Consider the following 18136-nt stretch of genomic DNA (forward strand, 5'->3'; position numbering starts at 1 on the left):
TACGTACAGAAAGAAGGCAAAAGAAGCGGGAGAGATTTTAGTGTAGAATAGATAGATAGTACTATGGATGGAGAGAGAGGGTAGGCAGTAGAAAGGAGGAAGAGAGGCACAATCTGATCTGAGGTGAGAGTATGACCCAGGCGGAGAGAGGATAAGGCTGAAGCTGGGGGTGATGCATGACGGAGAGAAGAGGAGACAGAGAGAGACGGGTCCATACTGCAACCACACCACTGCCAGCCTGGCTTAGCACATCACTGACTGAACAAAATATCAATACACAATATGCCTAGAATCCCTCACAATACCTTGCCGCATGCCAAGGTGACACGCTAGGAGTCGGTACTCCTTAGCCCTCCTTGCCATTTTACTACTCAATATGTAGGCGCTGTCACTTTCTCCCTTGACATTGTACTGTACATTTAACATTTCACAACCATGTGCCCTAGGACAGCAATATGTTACGAGTCTCTTTAGTCAATATTGGCGCCTTTGTTGTTAATTTGCAAGAGCCGATATAACCGAACGACAGTTGTCTGTCCTGACCCGTGTTAGTCCTACATTCAATGTACAGTAACACTGACGCTCAGACACAAACATAAGAAGCCTTACACGTTCTGATTTATGACTGCAGAAATGTCACCAGGGCTGATTCCTGATTGTCTATAAAACATAATGATCTCTAGGGCATGATTTAGAATGCATGGCGTGTAGGTTGACTGAACTGTGGATTGAGTTATGTACGGTACTCGTGAGATGTTAAAATTCTGACTTGCCCACAGGCATGAACGATTTAAGGAGGCAGGAGGGATTGATTTGTACTATAAGGTTTAGGGTCGGTACTTGTTGAGTCATTTCCTCCAAGTGGTGTAAGGGAAAGTCTGGTCATGTATTGTTCCCTTTTGCAGGAAATTACTTTTGCTCTTTGTGCATAATCATACTAGTGAATATTCCAAAGCATCTAATGCATGCAAAGATATTTAATGACAGGTGCAGCTGGAAAATACTGCCAGTCATCCATTTTAGGCTGCATAATGAATCTGGCATTGGGTCTATTGGGTCTATAATGCAAACATGCATGTGCAACCAGAATTCTTTATCTGAAAATCAGTTCTAAAATGTTGTTTAAAAGATTGTTGTCAAAAGCCCCTCTGCTGCATTTTGTACTAATACTAGAAGGTGGAGTTCGGTGTGGTAAAAGAGAAACAATACCTGAAGGTCGGTACACACCAGGAGTGACGCGAATCAACGATAGAAAAAATATTTCACATCAAACTTGTATTTTGGTGATGCCTCATTCATATAGTTTGATTTTTTTTCATGCTGAAAAACCAACCATGTTTTGAAAAACATACTGTATGTTGCTTCATCGCCTCGTTAAAATCACGCATGTACTCCTAACACAAATAGCAGTTTAAATGAATGCAGATTTTTAGAATCTTTGTCAGGAAAGCCAGACTGATTTACTCTTTTTACCTAATTGCCAAAACAGAGGTCCTTATCAAAAGCCACACCCAGATTTCTAACCATAGGCTTGATGTTTTCTTTTCATAAATATTTCCAGTATTATTTTGAAAGCCATTATGGCAAATTCTCTTTTACTGAGCAGAAGGAACTTTCAGCATTTTATGACAGGGTGGCATTATATCCATTCTGTTATGCAGAATGACACACAAATGTATGTATATGTATACACACTATGTATTTATAAATTCAGAACCATACAGCAACCTCAATAGTTAAATACTAGGGCTGCAAATGATATGTCACAAGCGACAGGATGTACATGGAAAGAGGGGCCAGAATTGGCCCTTGTGGAAAAACATGTTAGAGTTGTGCTCAAGTAAAACATAAAAGAGAAAGTTTTGTTGTCAAGGTAGGATTTAAATACAGTGTTTTAAGTCCGGGATGTATGTACGGTACTTCACATCAAGCCGCCTCACCCTACAGAAACAGGAGATAGGCTCCTGCCCTATGGGCCACATGGCTCGGGAACGGTTGGTTGTTTAAATCCTGTAGCCAATTACAGTCCTACACGATTTTCCAGACGATGTAGCAGAATGTTGTGATTGACTGTCGACTGGTTACACTAAGGTTATTGACTGTAAATCTTAGATAAAGGAGATTCAGGACTTAGAAGTCTCTGTGGCTGGCAGTAAGAAGGGGAGAGTAGTCTCTGAAATTGAGTGTCCATCAAAAAATTATGTCATTCAAATGGGAGTTTGACTGAGTGAAAACAATATTTTCTTTCTCGATGGTACTGTATCAGATGTCAATTAGCTGTTTACGATTTTATTTTTTATTACGATTTGATGGAATGAATATGATTTGAATTATCGCAATTTCTGGAAATGAAATGTGGCACACATGTTTGCAGCCTTTCTGATACAAAAAAAATCATAAGATTCCATAAGCTCAGGTGGCGCTAGGGATGGAGCTCGTTAATTTTTATTGATAATGAGCACCTTATCGAGCCTGCTTATCGAACCGAGCTTTTATCGAGCCCACTATCGATCTTTTTCTATTATTAAGAAAAAAGACGTGAGGCGAAAAATTCTGAACAGAACCGGTATCTTTTTTTATTGGCCAGTTGTGACAGTGAGTTTGTGGCTGACCACTATCTAAAATTAAATGAAGATGACAAAATTAAAAAATATTTTTGCCTATCATTAAAACAACCATTCATATAATGTGCAATAAATGTTAAATGGCTTTATATTATGAATAGTACTGTAATAATTACTATAAAATCTCCATGTCTCTTCAACTTTTTATAAACAAAAAATGCATAGTTATTTTTTCTATTCTTTTTTCTTTGTTTTAACCAAAATATATCACTTGCACTACATTTTACTAGGGCCTTCAAATACAGTACTTTTCTTACAGACAGAAGGCAAGTGACCTTTTTACTTTTGGAAAATAATATTGAAGAAACGGTTAATGTGTGTACTGTCACTTTAAAAGCGCGATATATACTTCATCGTACGATGGTGTCACGCACCAAACATGGCCGATCTCCAAGCTCACACTGCGTCTGTTCGCACCATGTTGTGAGCTTGTAGATCTGCCATTTTCGGCAACGATAGACTGAGGGACGGACAGCGCTGTTTGGCACAACTTGCAGCTATCAATACACTTTTAGACCAACATGGTTGTGCCAGCGTGGGTGATTAGATTTATTTCTTGATCGCCTCTTGTTTTGATAGTTTAGACATGACGTCATGGGCCGCTACACTCGATAACAGGCTCGACAAGCCTAAAGCTTATCGAAAACCGGGTCTCGATAAATTCATGCCCGGGTATATAATGGACCCGGTTTTCGAGCTCCATCCCTAGGTGGCGCGGGGTAAAGTTCCTCTTCACCACTGCAGAATCCTCCTCTGTGCCTCCAGCTTGACCGGCATCCATACAAACACAATTGTCCCTGTTTGCTGGACAGGAGGGCAACCTTTGTCGCTATACCAGCGACTCCTACACTGGCTGGGCGCCTGTCAGTGGGGGGTGATGAACTGTGAGGAGTAGGGTGTTCCCCCAGGTGCGCTAGAGCCTTAGCCTGGTAAAGCCCCTCCCTCCGGAAAATCTCATTTCCATTTGATTTCAGGAAGGAGTCTGGCATGAAGGCTTGTTTGGATTTTTTTCATCGTCCACCAAGTGGACGAGCCTATCAGCGTCCTTAGCCTGGTAAACCCCCTCCTTGCTCATCGTTCTGTGATTGACAGCGAAAGTTGGAAAATCAGATGGCGAGTTCGAGTGAACCTGAATAGATCCGAGTGCAGCCGGCCAAAATGGAACGGCAGCCATTATTTTTTGTGTGCTGTTTTCGCCTCTCTTTTAAAACTTCCAAACGCTCTAACTTATTTTTTGAGGCACGGAATTTACTTTTAAGATATCGTTCAGATAGAATTTAGGGGCGGGCAGTGACACGCATATATCCGAATAAGGCAACCTATTTTGGGCATGACCATCTCAAAAGTCCTGTTGCGTCACATTTGTCTGGAGGTGGTAAAAATGCACTGCTGAAGGGGAACACTGCTGATTGGCTGAAGGGGTTGTCAGTCAACGGTATTACTCCCGCCCAACTCCAGCCCACAGCCAAATTGCTGAATGGGCGATCATGCCAGACTCACTCCTGAAATAAATTACAAATGAGATTTCCGGAGGTAGGGTTTACCAGGCTACTAGAGCCTCCCATTTAAGCTCCTCACTGTGGCAGGTGAACCATTAGTAGACTGATGTCATACTCATGAATTGAGTACAATGGACCACAATGGAAACAAGTCTTTTTGGCTTTTTGTGTTTTACTTTTAGCATAACCTTTGACTGTACCTGTACTGTTAATCGCATTAATAAGTTAAGTATTCAATCAATCAAAGGAGAGACAAGACTACACACAAGTGAGGGGAATTTGGGAATTGGCATAACGACTCGTTATTGGCATAACGATTAGGAGAAGGGGGGGGGGGGATTATTGTCAATTCTAAAATATATTAAAAAAAGAAAAAAATTGGATGTAATTTATTTGCTTTCCATTTTCTTCTGCCTTTCTACATTCACTTTTCAGGGCTTGTGTGTGAATACTAAGCAAAGGTAGGCACTTTAGGCTTTGCCTTTCTGACCATAAAGCAATTTACACTGTAAAGCACATTTACATGTAAATTCAACTTCCCTCAATAAAATGTTTGCTTCCTTTAGAATTTATGTTGGCAAAGCTCACTGTCATGAATAACATTAAGCAATTGTAACAGTCTGCTCATTACCAATTACAATTATGCATACATAGCCTTGGGAACCAACGGTTCCAGAGCCATGTGGCCCTTAGATCAGGAGCCTGTCTCTTGTTATCCCCAATCCAACCTGGGATTGAACCCTGACCTCCAAGTTTCAGGTCGGACACTCTAACCACAAGGTCACTGAGCCGGTCACAATAATGCATAGCAGCATTAAAATGAACATGGACAAAAAAAATACGAAATTCTACCAAAGCAGCTACAGAATAAATGGGCCACAAGAATCTGGAGTTGTTCATTGCATTATATTGCATTTATACTTTGCTGCAGTGAGGTTAGTGACATTCAATGTGTGTCTTCAAACCAGTTTTTATTATCTGCTGTATTTGCCTAAGGCAGATGCATCATGCAGTAGGCTTAGGCTATTTGTTTGACCCTCTTGAGTGGTCGTAACTTTTGAATGACATGTAGAGAAAGTTAAATAAGAACGATGCACTGTCTGGGTGACAACGTGACAGCACTGAAGAGTCTTGCTCTGTGTATGATTGAAATTGCAGTAGCAACTATTCTTGCGTAACTAGTTCCTTTCGAACTCCATTCTGAGCAAAGGATAACACCTGGTGTAATTCAGGTGTAACACGTTCTTAATAATAACTTACAGAATGAACAAACAACTAGCCAAATTGTCACGCTAACAAACAACTAATGAATGGTTAAAAGGTGTACATGTGTACATTTTCATTGACTGAATAGTTAATACTTTAGTGCAGGCGGGTTAAAAACACTCCAAATGGATGGACACAAAAAGACAAAGTCTAGTGTCCATTGTGCTCCATTAAACATTCAGCACTAAAGCATCTAGACAAAACAACAGTGCAACAAAAAAATAAATATATATATATAGAAAATCTAAACATACAGTTTAAATTCATGATAGAAAAATAAAGTGTAAACTATAAAGCGTTACCGGTAACAATAAAGTGTAACCGATATGGCAGAATACGAGATAAGATAATAAGATGAGAGAAGGCTAACATACTCCATCCTGCTGACAGCTGTTTAGCAGAATTGAGATCATCACAGTCTGACTTGATGTGCTGCAGAAGACCTGCTGCAGGAATGATATCTCTCAGCAGCACTGCTGTAGGGGACAGAGCAGCATAATTCGCTTAGCTATATTTCATCATCATTAAATGACTCGTGTCAGATGGTGTCTCGTGTGCCCTGGCCTGATGCAGTTCAGTGGGTCTGTCCAAAGACTAGGCAATGATGGCAGAATGGAAGCCCTGTCATTGTTGCATCATTGTTGTTGTTACATCACATGGGTACGGTCCTGCCACACAGCAGCACACTGTGTCGAGCACAAAAGCGTTTTCTCACATGCAGTGACTTGTCACAGGCATTCCATAAAACACATGTCAGATTCACAGATAGAACTGCAGGCTGTGTGGGTAGTGTGAGTGTAGTTTATGACTCATAAAGAGGATAAAACGGGGAGAAAACACATTGGCCTAGTAGTCTATCCTACGTGCCAAGTTTAATATTGAGGTTAATAAAGAAGCTCTAATATCTGGTTTGTGCTTTGAAGCAGCTTGATGCATTTGAGCTTGAGCTCAATATGTTAAGGTTGTTTGATGATACGTTTTAGATGTCCTTGGATATTTGTGTACGTGATTAATGTGCCCTGAACTGATTGCTGGACATTTCATTATCTCTGTATTAATCATCTATTTTACAGTACCAGCTGCATAAGAATTTATTCAGCATGCTTCCTTGAACAAATTACTCATGGTGTAATTCTCTTTGATCATGATGTCAATATTTGTTGTTGCTCTGAAGCTACATCTAACATTAGTATTACATATAACAAAGCATAATCTATTGTTTTTTTGTGATAAAAAAGATTATCCTTTACCCCCCCCCCCCCCACAACCCACACACACAAAAACCCTCAGCCCTCCAAAGATGTATTTTTTAGCGGTGCCAACCGCTCTATGTTTGACTCTGTCCGTATGAGCGTCCGTCCGTCCGTATGTTATGAGCACGGGATGAGCACGGCAAAAAAGCAACACATACAAACACACACACACACACACACACACACACACACACACACACACACACACACACACACACACACACACACACACACACGGACTTGGAGATTGCCTATGCCATCTCTCCTCTCATTGGCCACACGTGCCACTGGTTATCAAAGAGGGGTCCAGGGACCCCCAGCGTATGTTATGTCCGTCCGCCCGTATGAGCACGGGATGAGCACGGGATTTTAAACAGCTATAACTGCAGTTTGCAGCATGCCACCAAGCCCAAATTTGGTATGTGGACTTAGACCACCAATAGGGACGAGCATGAATTGCTGAAGTTATCAAAGAGGGGTCCAGGGACCCCCAGCGTATGTTATGTCAAACTGGAATAATGGAGTCAGGGAGTGCATTCCAAAGGGAGGGCATCTGCAAATTAAACCTGCTGTGCCTAAGTGCATCTTCTAATGTCCTCCTCAGTAATAGATGAACAGTACTACTAATAAGCTTTTCCCGGGGTGATGGATGGAATGCCCTTGAGGAGGACAGTGCTATTGAGAGGGTTGCCGCCGGGTTGATGATGACTCCCCGAAGTGAGGCCAACTGAATGTTGTCAGAGGTCAATTATTATGACTGACTGGCTGTACTGGACTGGACACAGATCTGGCTGTGGTCGCAACCCTAATAGCCTGAATTTGCTAAATGTGATGTGCAAGTATGTGTACATATACATTATACACAGTAATACATACTGTATACTATACAGTATATCTGTACCAAATTTAAAAGAGGCCTGATCATATATCATAGCAATCAACCACTACTTACTGTTCATGGGACCTGTAGTCACCACCATCGTTCAACATGGGCTACGACAAATCCTGGGTCATAGTTTGCTCATATACCCATAGCGTTATTTATTCTCTAAATAAACTAGAAAATAGGATTTGGTCAATTAGCTTAATTAACTGTCAACTAGAAACTGCCCCGGCAAACAAAATAGTAGTTGCACTAGAATTATGGAGAGGAACAGTGGGGAGTTTTCTGACAACATTACGCAGCCATTCTGTCAATCGTCAAAGGTTGTGGTTTTCTGCTCTGTGTCTTGTAGTTCCTTTGAACAATGGATAAACTCCGGTGTCTCAGACGTAAATTGATGAGCTTGCACTGACCAATCAGCAAGCTTACGGTACCTCTCTGTCCTTTTATTGCACTCTCCCCCAGGGCATATAAAGGTTTGGCATGTAACAATGTTAAATATTATTATTTATTATATCTGCTCATTTGTGATAGATTAGATGTCCTTTATTATCCACAAGGGATTGTGGATCGTTTTGCTCGGGTCAATGCATACATTCAAGACAAGACAATAAATAAATATACACCACAATTAAAACACCCAGCAAAGTACTTAAATTCTATAAAAGGTCAGCTAATTCTAAATTTAAAAGGGTCTTTCAAAAGAAAGGTGTGTGTGTGTGTGTGTGTGTGTGTGTGTGTGTGTGTGTGTGTGTGTGTGTGTGTGTGTGTGTGTGTGTGTGTGTGTGTGTGTGTGTGTGTGTGTGTGTGTGTGTGTGTGTGTGTGTGTGTGTGTGTGTGTGTGTGTGTGTGTGTGTGTGTGTGTGTGTGTGTGTGTGTGTGTGTGGGCATTAGCAAGCAAGTCCAGTTCGACCAGGTGAGGTGGATCAGGATAGATACAGGTGTTTTCAAAGGTAGTTGTAACGACGACTATACTGTAGTGTACTGTAGGTACCCAGAGAAGTTTATTTTTGTCATTCATGTCAATGTACCGGTAGTACAACATTTTTAGTTCTACCAAAGTGGAATATCGCTCCAAGGGCAGGGAGCTGCATGCTAGTTTGCAGATTGGGTTGATCATTTCTAATTGTACCCAATTAAAGTTGGAATGTAATTTCCACATGTGAAGTCCCTGTAGGGAGTTCAAGTCATATTGTAACAGTAGGCCTAGAGGGGGGGCACTGATAACACTGTCCCTAGTGGTCCCGTCCAGACTCTCCTGCATCTGTGAAATCTGCTACACTTCATTAGCCTGATTGATTTGGCCTAAATGAGATGGGGGGGGTTGTTTTCACGCCCCCCCATCACCCCTTTTTTGCCAGCTTTTCCTCCCATTGTCCTCTTTAATGTGACTCAAAGTTTTATAAGAAGTTGTGTGGTAGTGGACCTTTCCTCATGGCCTTATGTTTATCTTACATCAAGTAGATAGTGATACTGTAAACTTTAGAGTACCCTTTTATGGGTATATGGGCTATTTTGGCTGTTGATGGACATTTTCACATGACGACTACACGTTCAGGGCATGGCTGCCCTTTGGAGCGAGTGGCTGTTCAAAGCGGGCCGGTTCTGGAGAACCACTCATCCGATCGACTTCACACTCAACACTGCACTTCCTTGGGTCCTTTGTCCATGGTTTGTTTGATGTGTGCAATAGCAGGGTGGTCGAATACAGACAGCTTCTATGTGTCTGGCATTGTTGTTTAGGATCACTTGTCATTAGAGCTGCAACTAGCGATTATCTATCGATTACTTTTTCAATTGATAGAATACAAAGCACTTTTTAAAAAATGTTTATATTTAAAAGTATATGTATCAGCAAATTGATCGAAGTTGTACTTCGACGCAAAAATAGTGAAATTATAACAGATCTACAACAAGCTCACTCGTCACGATACGTTGTGAGCTCATAGATCTACTATATTTGAAAGCTTTTGAAATGTGTGGAAGATTTTTGCCTATAATGACCCAGCCAAACGGAAATGTAATTTTGATTTATATGTTTCGATGTTCAATGCCAAAAACACAATTCAATCGTTATTCGCAATTATTTGTGACAATTGATCATCAAGTTTGAAAAAAGGGCCAATGTGACCAAAGAGGTTAACATAGGAGGTGCATAGGACAAAAAGAGGGGCCAAATGCAAACAATGAAAGACACCGTCCAGGACTTATTTTACCAAACAACGTTTTGGTCCTTAGACCAGTGGTTCTCAAACCTTTTCACGTCAAGGACCCCCAAATTGATAAATATTTGGCCACGGACCCCCATCTGAAATCATGTTGTGCCAGGGACCCCCAAAAGCAAAGATTTGTCTTCAAAATGTTCACTAATGTTCAAGAAATATCAGATCTACAAGCTCATAGTCGCGCTATGAGCTTGTATATCTGCTATTTTTGAATAGCCAACGTATAAAAGGTTAAAGTGGTTAAAATGATTGCGATGCTATTAACTACTTATGCTGGGGACCCCCTGGTACCCCAAAAAGGACCCTGGGGGTCCCCGGACCCCACTTTGAGAACCAATGCCTTAGACCTTCATCAGGACAAACGTTGTACACCAAGTAAATGTCATGATCGTGACAGCCGTATTTCCTCTATCTCAAATGGGAATAGTTTGTAAAGCATGTTAATTAAATGCAGTTGACAAATGCAGTGTGATGTGACTTTTACAGTGACTGTAGTGCTGAAGGGTGAAGCAAGGTGGATGCGGCAAAATGCTCATGATTAAAAGGGGGGAAATTAACACTTTAGACATGTGTGTTGAAGAGCTGTGGTACAATAGAATAGCCTTAAAGTATTGTACCCACCCTTTAATGCTGACCTACTTTATTTATTTCTAGGCATACTTCCCCTCTATACTTAGATTTTGGCACACTGTCACGTTAAAAGGTCTTTTCAGACCACTTTATTCAGTGGCAAGTAGGGCTGGGCAATTAACCGTCGAAACCGATATTTAGAACCAATAACTGACTTAATGTAGTGTTAATCAAATCAAATTGTGAATGTATTATACTTTGTTGTACAATGGTGGAATGCAAAAATAATGAAAATAGCCGATCTGCTATTTTCACTATACTAGATTTTCAGGCCGCTACGTGGCCTTCAAATCTAGTCCTAGAACAAAATGATCAGAACAAATGTCACCCAGTTAAGGCAATTTGTGGCGTTAAACACTGCTCTAACGCTGCTGTAGTGCCCCTTATGTTTTCAATTTAGGTTTTTCTTGGTGTCTCTATTCTCATACCAGACCCCATTTTTTTGGCTTTTTCTGCCTTTATTTGATAGAATACAGTAGACTGACAGGAAATGGGAAGAGATAGATGGGGAGTGACACACTGCAAAGGTCGTCGAGATCGGGAGTCGAACCCGCAACGCGCTGTTAGCAGCCTAGGTGCCCGGACTGCTACGCCAGCCGTCCGGGCCCACTGAACAGTGTTTGTGCCAAGTTTGGTGCGGATTGGAGCATTGGTGCGCCTGTAGCACCTTGGAGGTCACATGTGGCCCCAGGTGTGACTATTGTCCTGAAACGGTGTGCCTAGCAAGTCCAAATATTATGTTTGTGACGTCAACCGTCCTCCCATTGGAACATTTTAATATAGGATTTTTTTCTTTCGTTTTTTAATCGTTCATTAATCATAGTGGCAAAAGTTTGAAATAGTCTCAGTGATATTGCATTTGACGGCCATATCGCTCAGCCCTAGTGGGAAGACATGTTTACAACACTAATGCAATTGCCTCATCTGTGGGTGTCTTATGTGATAGAGATGTGCCTGTCGAAATATACATCAGTAACATAACCATGAAGTCTGTATTGGCCCCTCCTACTGCCTGCTCTCTTTTACAGAGTTCAACTTAAGCCTAAGGGCATCGTGACCGGGCACAGGATGCCATTTTAAACAAAGAGAATGGAGACAGTGTAGAGGAAGAAGCCCTTTCATAAAATCATAACCAGCTTGGAGCCACCAAATATAATTCCTTGTATTATCATTCATAATGTCGTGCAATTAACTAATTTAATCTCATCCCCCTCCATCTCCTTGTACTCTTCCAATTTGCGTTCAGTACAATTTACAATTTAGGCACTTAGCAGGCACTATCCAAATCGACTTGCATACTGTCAACAAACAACAGGGGTAATAGTCAGTATTAGTCACACAACTATAGTGCAGAGAGAGTGCTGTAGTGCCTCAAAGAAACTAGCATACCAGTTAAACAATGAACCTAAACATTGAATGTTTTTCAATTTTAAGGTTTTCAACATGCTATCTAAATAACATCCCCAGTCTCACGGTCTTGGGCAGGAACTTTACCCCTGCCCCACCCGGATGCCCCGATCCTCCATCTGGCTTTTTTGCCTAAAGGATCGATTCCATAAGGCCAGTGTAGGCTTGGAGCAAAACATATAATGTAAAACATACTAAAGATCAGGAAGCTGTAAATTGTTTCAACATCTCGGGGTGTCCTTTTGGCCCATCTAGGTAAACAGTAAAATCCTGAGTGTTCATTTAACTCTGGCCCTCATGTGTCCACTTGTACATTCTCACTATTATTATTATATGTTTATAGTATATTGTATGTCTCCCGGAATTATTTAACAAACAATGAAACTCTTTGTCCACACAGGGCAGTGATGCCGGGCATGGTGATGTTTCGGCGGCGCTGGTCAGTTGGCAGTGATGACCTGGTGCTACCCGCTTGCTTCCTCTTTATATTGCACTGCATTTGGTGAGCCAATGTATCTGTTGTATTTTTATTTTTGTATTTGTTTGTTTCTATTATTGTGTTTTTCTATGTAAGTCAATGTCATGTTCTCTGATGTATTCTGTGTAATCTGTCCTCAGGTTGGTGGTCCTGTCTGTGGTTCTGTTCGGCCTGCCGCATGGTTCCACTCAGTCCTGTTCCATCACCCTGGTGGATCATGGCAGAGGCTATCTGGGCATACTGGTCAGCTGCCTCATCTGTGAGAGTGCCATTATGTGGCTGAGCATGAGAGGCAGCATCCTTTACACACAGCCCAGGGAAGCTGTGCAGTATGTGCTCTATATACGCCTGGGTAAGGCACTGGGCACACACATTATGTCCTTTATACACTGACTGTATGCCTGGTTAAGTCAGTGGGCATACACGTGTACAGTAGGTTAATTTATCTTCAGATGTTTGCAGGGTGGGTATCCAAAGATAATGTGTAATTACCTTATATTTTACTACAATGTGAAGGGCCTGCCCCGTTGGTATATTTCAAAGATGCCTTTCTGTCACAGATGGTATGTGAGGATTACCTGTAGGCATTGATTCCACTTATTGACTCCAGCATTTTCTTTTTACTGTTTGAGTTGATATTGATTGTTGTTCTCCCTCCTTTTGTTCCTCTCCAGCCATTCTGTTGGTTGAGCTAGTGTATGCTGTGGTGGGGATTGCCTGGCTTGTCCAGTATTACCAGCCATGCTCTGATGTCACTGCCAAAAACCTGGCTTTGGGTGAGTAAAGGAATTCTGAATTTTAAATTGCAGGCTTGAATGTGAACATTATGTATTTATTCATTTTCATATATCTTGGATGACTAGTATTGATTATTTGACTCCTCCTCAGGGATTGTTGCGTGTAACTGGCTGGTCATCTTCAGTGTGTTCTTCACCCTCATGTGCACATTTGATCCTACGGGAAGGACCTTTGTGAAGCTCAAAGCTACCCGTCGACGCCAACGCAACCTCACCACATACACACTCAGGTACTAACGGGTACTTACTCTCTCTCTCTCTCTGTCCATCTTTCTCTCTCTCCCCCTCAACTCCCCCTCATACAATTGGAATGGGCTTCACTTGCTTTTAAAGCTCCCCTATGTAACTTTCTAACAACTACAGTATATTTAGCCCATTATTTCCCATACAAATAAATTGGTGCATTTATACGCAACAAATCCCACCATTTATCTGTATGGGACATAATGGACTATATAGTTATCACAATATTTGCATAATTTACAACAATATTTACAATATTTTATATTTGTCTGTCATTAAATGTTTCTATGAATTGAGTACAAAAGACCCAATGGAAACAAGCCATAGGCTTTCTTGGGTTTAAAATCCTCTTAACAGACCTTGCATTGAACTGTACTTTCCTGTGCTTGTCTCTACAAACTGTTAATAAAGTATTCAATCAATCAAGACAACTAAGTTACAGTACATAGTGGAGCTTGTATACATGTATAGCATTTAGTAGTAGTTTATCTCGCTCTCTCTCAATATTTATCTGTCTCTCTCTCTCACTATGACAGTATCAGAACACCGAAGCACAGAACACCCATACCAGTCACACCTCACTTGCACTTGCACTATCGCACAGATTGAATCTTAACATAGCTCTCTGTCTCTCTCTCAGACACAGACTAGAGGAAGGCCAGGCCAGCAGCTGGAGCAGGAGACTTAAATTCTTCATGTGTTGCACCAGAGCCCAGGATACGCAATCGGTGAGTCACATGCTCTCTCATACTCATTTTCTCTCTGTTGTTAAGTGGAAAATCTAGAGAACAGACAATTATGACACTTCCTGTTAACCGTTCCAGTTAGTATTATTATTAGAGTTTATTTGGGGGCAGCAGTGGCCTAAAGGTTAGAGGAGCATGCTTGTGACCGAAAGGTTCCCTGCTCGATTCACCGGGTGAAGAAAATCTGCGTTGGGAAGTGAATGACCAACACTCACCCCTCCCTCGACTCTGTTGAAATGCCCTTGAGCAAGGCACTGAACCCCCAACTGGTCCAATGGAGCTAATCAGTGGCCAATAGTAATACTGTGGTTGTACTATGTACTGGGCAATTCCCAGGTTTTAATGTGCGTGTGTGTCTGTGTGATTGTGAAGCAAGGCGTTTGGTGAAAAAGAGAATTTGTGCTCCGTGAATCTCCCCTGAATAAATAAAAGGTAAAAAAAGAAAAGGCTCAGGAGGTAGAGCGGCCGCTTTCGAACTGGAAGGTTCCCAGTTTGATCCCAGGCTCCCCCAGAGTTGATGTCGAAGTGTCCTTGAGCAAGACTCTGAACCCCTAATTGCTCCCGATGAGCAGGTTCATTGTAAAGCGCCTTGGATAAAGGTGCTTTATAAATGCACCATTTACCAAAAGTGAATGGGCATCTGTGTGACAGTAGTGCACCTTAAAGGACTATGTATTCACTCCATACCGGAGTCAGTACATGTCATTGTTTGTTCACAGCTTTGCCCATGTATTGTACAGTACTACATACCCACAGCCACCCACATTTTTTTCTGTTAGTGGCTTTATTTTTGTTTATTTTTATACTTTGTGCATGTCTCCATTTTCAGCAAACTTATCTGAATAACTGAGTAAGTATACCTCACAGCGTCATGAAGAAGTCACCAATGTGAATTTTGTTCATAAATCAATCTTTTCTCCAGGTACTATTTTCAGCTGCACTTTTCAAATCAATAGTGCATTGAACTTTATTGTATTGGATTACCTATCTCAAGCTGGTTTCTGCAAGTAGATTTTCATGCAGTCCCGAAATGAATAGAATCCAATGATACCTCTCCCCCAAAAAGTATATTTAAGTATATCATGACGCCAGACCACCAGTATGGATCTTTTAAAGGCCCTGACACACCAAGCCATTGTCAGCCGACAATCGGCCATCGTTTTTGAGGTTTAGCTGGTATTATGTGGGTATTATTTGGGGGGTGTGGAGTTAGCTGGGGAAAGCCATATTGAAGAGGTGGGCTTTGAGAGCGGTTTTGAAGGTTTGGCGGGTGGGGGCTTCTCTGAGAGTATTGGGGAGTGCATTCCACAGGGTTGAGGCAGCAAAAGCAAAGGCTCTATCGCCCCAGGTACGGTACTTGGTCCTGGGGACCTCAAGGAGATGTGGGTCACCAGACCTGAGGGAGCGGGAGGGGACATGACGTTTGAGGAGGTAGGGGGAGCCAGATTGTTCAGTGCCTTGTAGGTGGTGAGTAGTATCTTTGTTTGAGCGTGAGCCAGTGAAAGTCGTGGAGGACTGGTGTAATATGGTCTCTGGAACGGGTACTGGTGAGCAGGCGGCCAGCTGAGTTTGTGGTATAGAGAAACAGCCTGTGTCATCTCTGCTTTAGAGCTTGGCTCGTACTAGCCACGATACAGACTCTAGTACTGCCCCCTCCTGGTATGGAGAGTTACTGTATTTACTCTTACACAGGTGCAGAAGTTGGCCATCAGCTGACTGTCAACTGTAGTCTTTGCAGTGTGTTCCACTCCAACTTTTTAAGGAGATGTGAGGCGACGCAAAACGATCCGATCAGTCGGCTAGGTGTGTCAGGTCCCTTGTAATGGTTGGCGGTAAATCGATAATGACGAGTATACAATGAGTCATAGTCAATGGGTTAAACATGCCAGACCACCAGTATGGACCTTTAATACCAGATGTCTGAAGTATTAAACAAGAAGAGGACCATAAATGTCACATGCTTCTGTCACCAATCATCTACTATAGCAGCTATTGCGGCTTTGTCCTGATGTCAGAAGTTGTCTTTCTTAGGATGCCTATTCGGAGGTGGCCAGCCTGTTTGCAGAGTTCTTCAGAGACTTGGACATTGTGCCTAGTGACATTATTGCTGGTCTGGTTCTGCTCCGCCAGAGACAGAGGTCCAAGAGATCTGCCATCCTGGACCAGGTATCTCTTGAAACCATTTCTGTGCAAGTGTTCACATGCATGTGTGAGTGTGTCCAGGAGTGTTGTGTTGTTACAGGAATAATGTATGATTCTAACCTTTACCCCCCTCAGGCCAACAATGATATTTTAGCCTTCTTATCTGGGATGCCTGTCACTCGCAAGACCAAATACCTGGACCTTAAGACCGCAGTGAGTATCTGTCTCTCAGCTTCTGAAAATGCTGAATAGAATATCATTCATCTGACTGAATCTTATACTCTGAATTCTTAAACACAGTAAAATATTGTAAGATAGTTTATTTAAAATATGCATGTAGTCTTTATAAAATAGTGCTCAGCAGTCTAATTTAGAATCTTAGATATTATCTTACCAGGAAAACAGAGGATGTATTGGGAGAAAGGCACATCAGCAGTTTGGTGCTGAAAGACAAAATATGTTGGTTTACCCACTTAAAAGGAACAACATGCTGGTTATCTTTGTGCTACATTTATGAATACACCTAATCTGAATCTACCCATTGTTATCTTTCATGTGGTGTTTCATACAGATCAAAGTCTTAGATTTAGAGCTGGCACTCTGTAAGTGGAAGAACACATGTAAAAAGCTTATGTCATTATGTTGCCATTGTGTGTGTGTGTGTGTGTGTGTGTGTGTGTGTGTGTGTGTGTGTGTGTGTGTGTGTGTGTGTGTGTGTGTGTGTGTGTGTGTGTGTGTGTGTGTGTGTGTGTGTGTGTGTGTGTGTGTGTGTGTGTGTGTGTGTGTGTGTGTGTGTGTTGCATTATCTCATCATCTCATGATGAGATGATGATGATGTTGCTTTAGTGGGTTGTTAATTGACAGAACTCTCATGTTCAGTACTGTGTGTCTTTTCCTCTCCCAGACTGAGATGAACATGTACAAGGATGTGTGTTATTTCATGCTTTTTGCCTTGGCTGCATATGGTTGGCCCATGTACCTAATGAGGAAGCCTGCCTGTGGGCTATGTCGACTGGCCAGTTCCTGCCCGTGAGCACACACACACGCACACACACACACACACACACACACACACACACACACACACACACACACACACACACACACACACACACACACACACACACACACACATTCATTCACCTGCCCATCTTTAGAGCTCTAACTGACCGCTAAGTGGCAATCCACTGAGACAATGCCACTCTACCGAGTACCCACGCCGACAGAGGCTATATAGAATGAAACACTCTTAGGCAGATTGCCAGCTCAATGGCACTGCATTAAGGCAAATTCATACTTGAGAATAGCCGACCTACAAGCTCACAAGTTGTGAGCTTGTAGGTCTGCTATTTTCGGTGCACGGCGGAACATAAATTGTCATCTTGTTTCTTTTTGCCCTACTCATTCCCTCCTACTGACCTTCTGCTTCCTTTTTTTAGTCTACACCTCCATCTCCAGTGTCCTCCTTTCCTCAAATAACCTCCGGCATGTTTCTCCATTTCCCTCACCTAGCTGCACGTCGGTGTCTGGTTCTCGCTTGTCTCAGACCGTGACAGTAGAGGAGGACAACTGTTGTGGTTGTAATGTCCTGGCCATCCGCAGGCACTTCCTGGACAGGGACCTCAAGCAAGTTCACATTGTCTACACTTCCTGCCACGATGCCGTAAGTAACCCAGCAGTCACGGGTCTTTCAGGCATGCTTAACAGGAATAACAAGGCGGGAAGCAAGGTGTTGGGCGGTCCATGACATGATGTCAGGAAAAGTAATTTTCACCTTAAATTGGAGCGGATGCTGGTTGTGACACAAAAGAGCTATTTTTGTCATTGCTATGTTTTAGGTGCATCCCAGAGTTTCACCAGTATGTACTGGAAAACCACAAATCTAGAATAAACTCTGGATTGATGATGCCAGCACTGTGAATAGTTCATTTCTGTTCCATTGT

General features: G+C 42.1%; 1 protein-coding gene across 2 annotated transcripts in view; it reads left to right on the forward strand.

The window, feature by feature from the left end:
- The window catches only part of dagla (diacylglycerol lipase, alpha), a 49755-nt gene that overhangs the window by 11642 nt on the left and 19977 nt on the right, over positions 1-18136 (forward strand). The window contains exons 2-10 of one of the 2 annotated variants that reach the window (XM_084063709.1): positions 12188-12289; positions 12406-12617; positions 12940-13041; positions 13154-13292; positions 13946-14033; positions 16083-16217; positions 16329-16406; positions 17098-17222; positions 17706-17856. In XM_084063709.1, coding sequence (XP_083919835.1) covers positions 12195-12289; positions 12406-12617; positions 12940-13041; positions 13154-13292; positions 13946-14033; positions 16083-16217; positions 16329-16406; positions 17098-17222; positions 17706-17856 — 1125 coding nt within the window. In that variant the 5' untranslated portion in view covers positions 12188-12194. Of the gene's footprint in view, positions 1-12187; positions 12290-12405; positions 12618-12939; positions 13042-13153; positions 13293-13945; positions 14034-16082; positions 16407-17097; positions 17223-17705; positions 17857-18136 lie in introns of both variants that reach the window. The other variant, XM_084063708.1, reaches the window with a different exon arrangement.

The sequence above is a fragment of the Gymnoscopelus microlampas genome (assembly GCF_963454915.1).
Source record: "Gymnoscopelus microlampas genome assembly, chromosome: 1".
In the NCBI taxonomy this organism is placed as follows: Eukaryota; Metazoa; Chordata; class Actinopteri; order Myctophiformes; family Myctophidae; genus Gymnoscopelus; species Gymnoscopelus microlampas.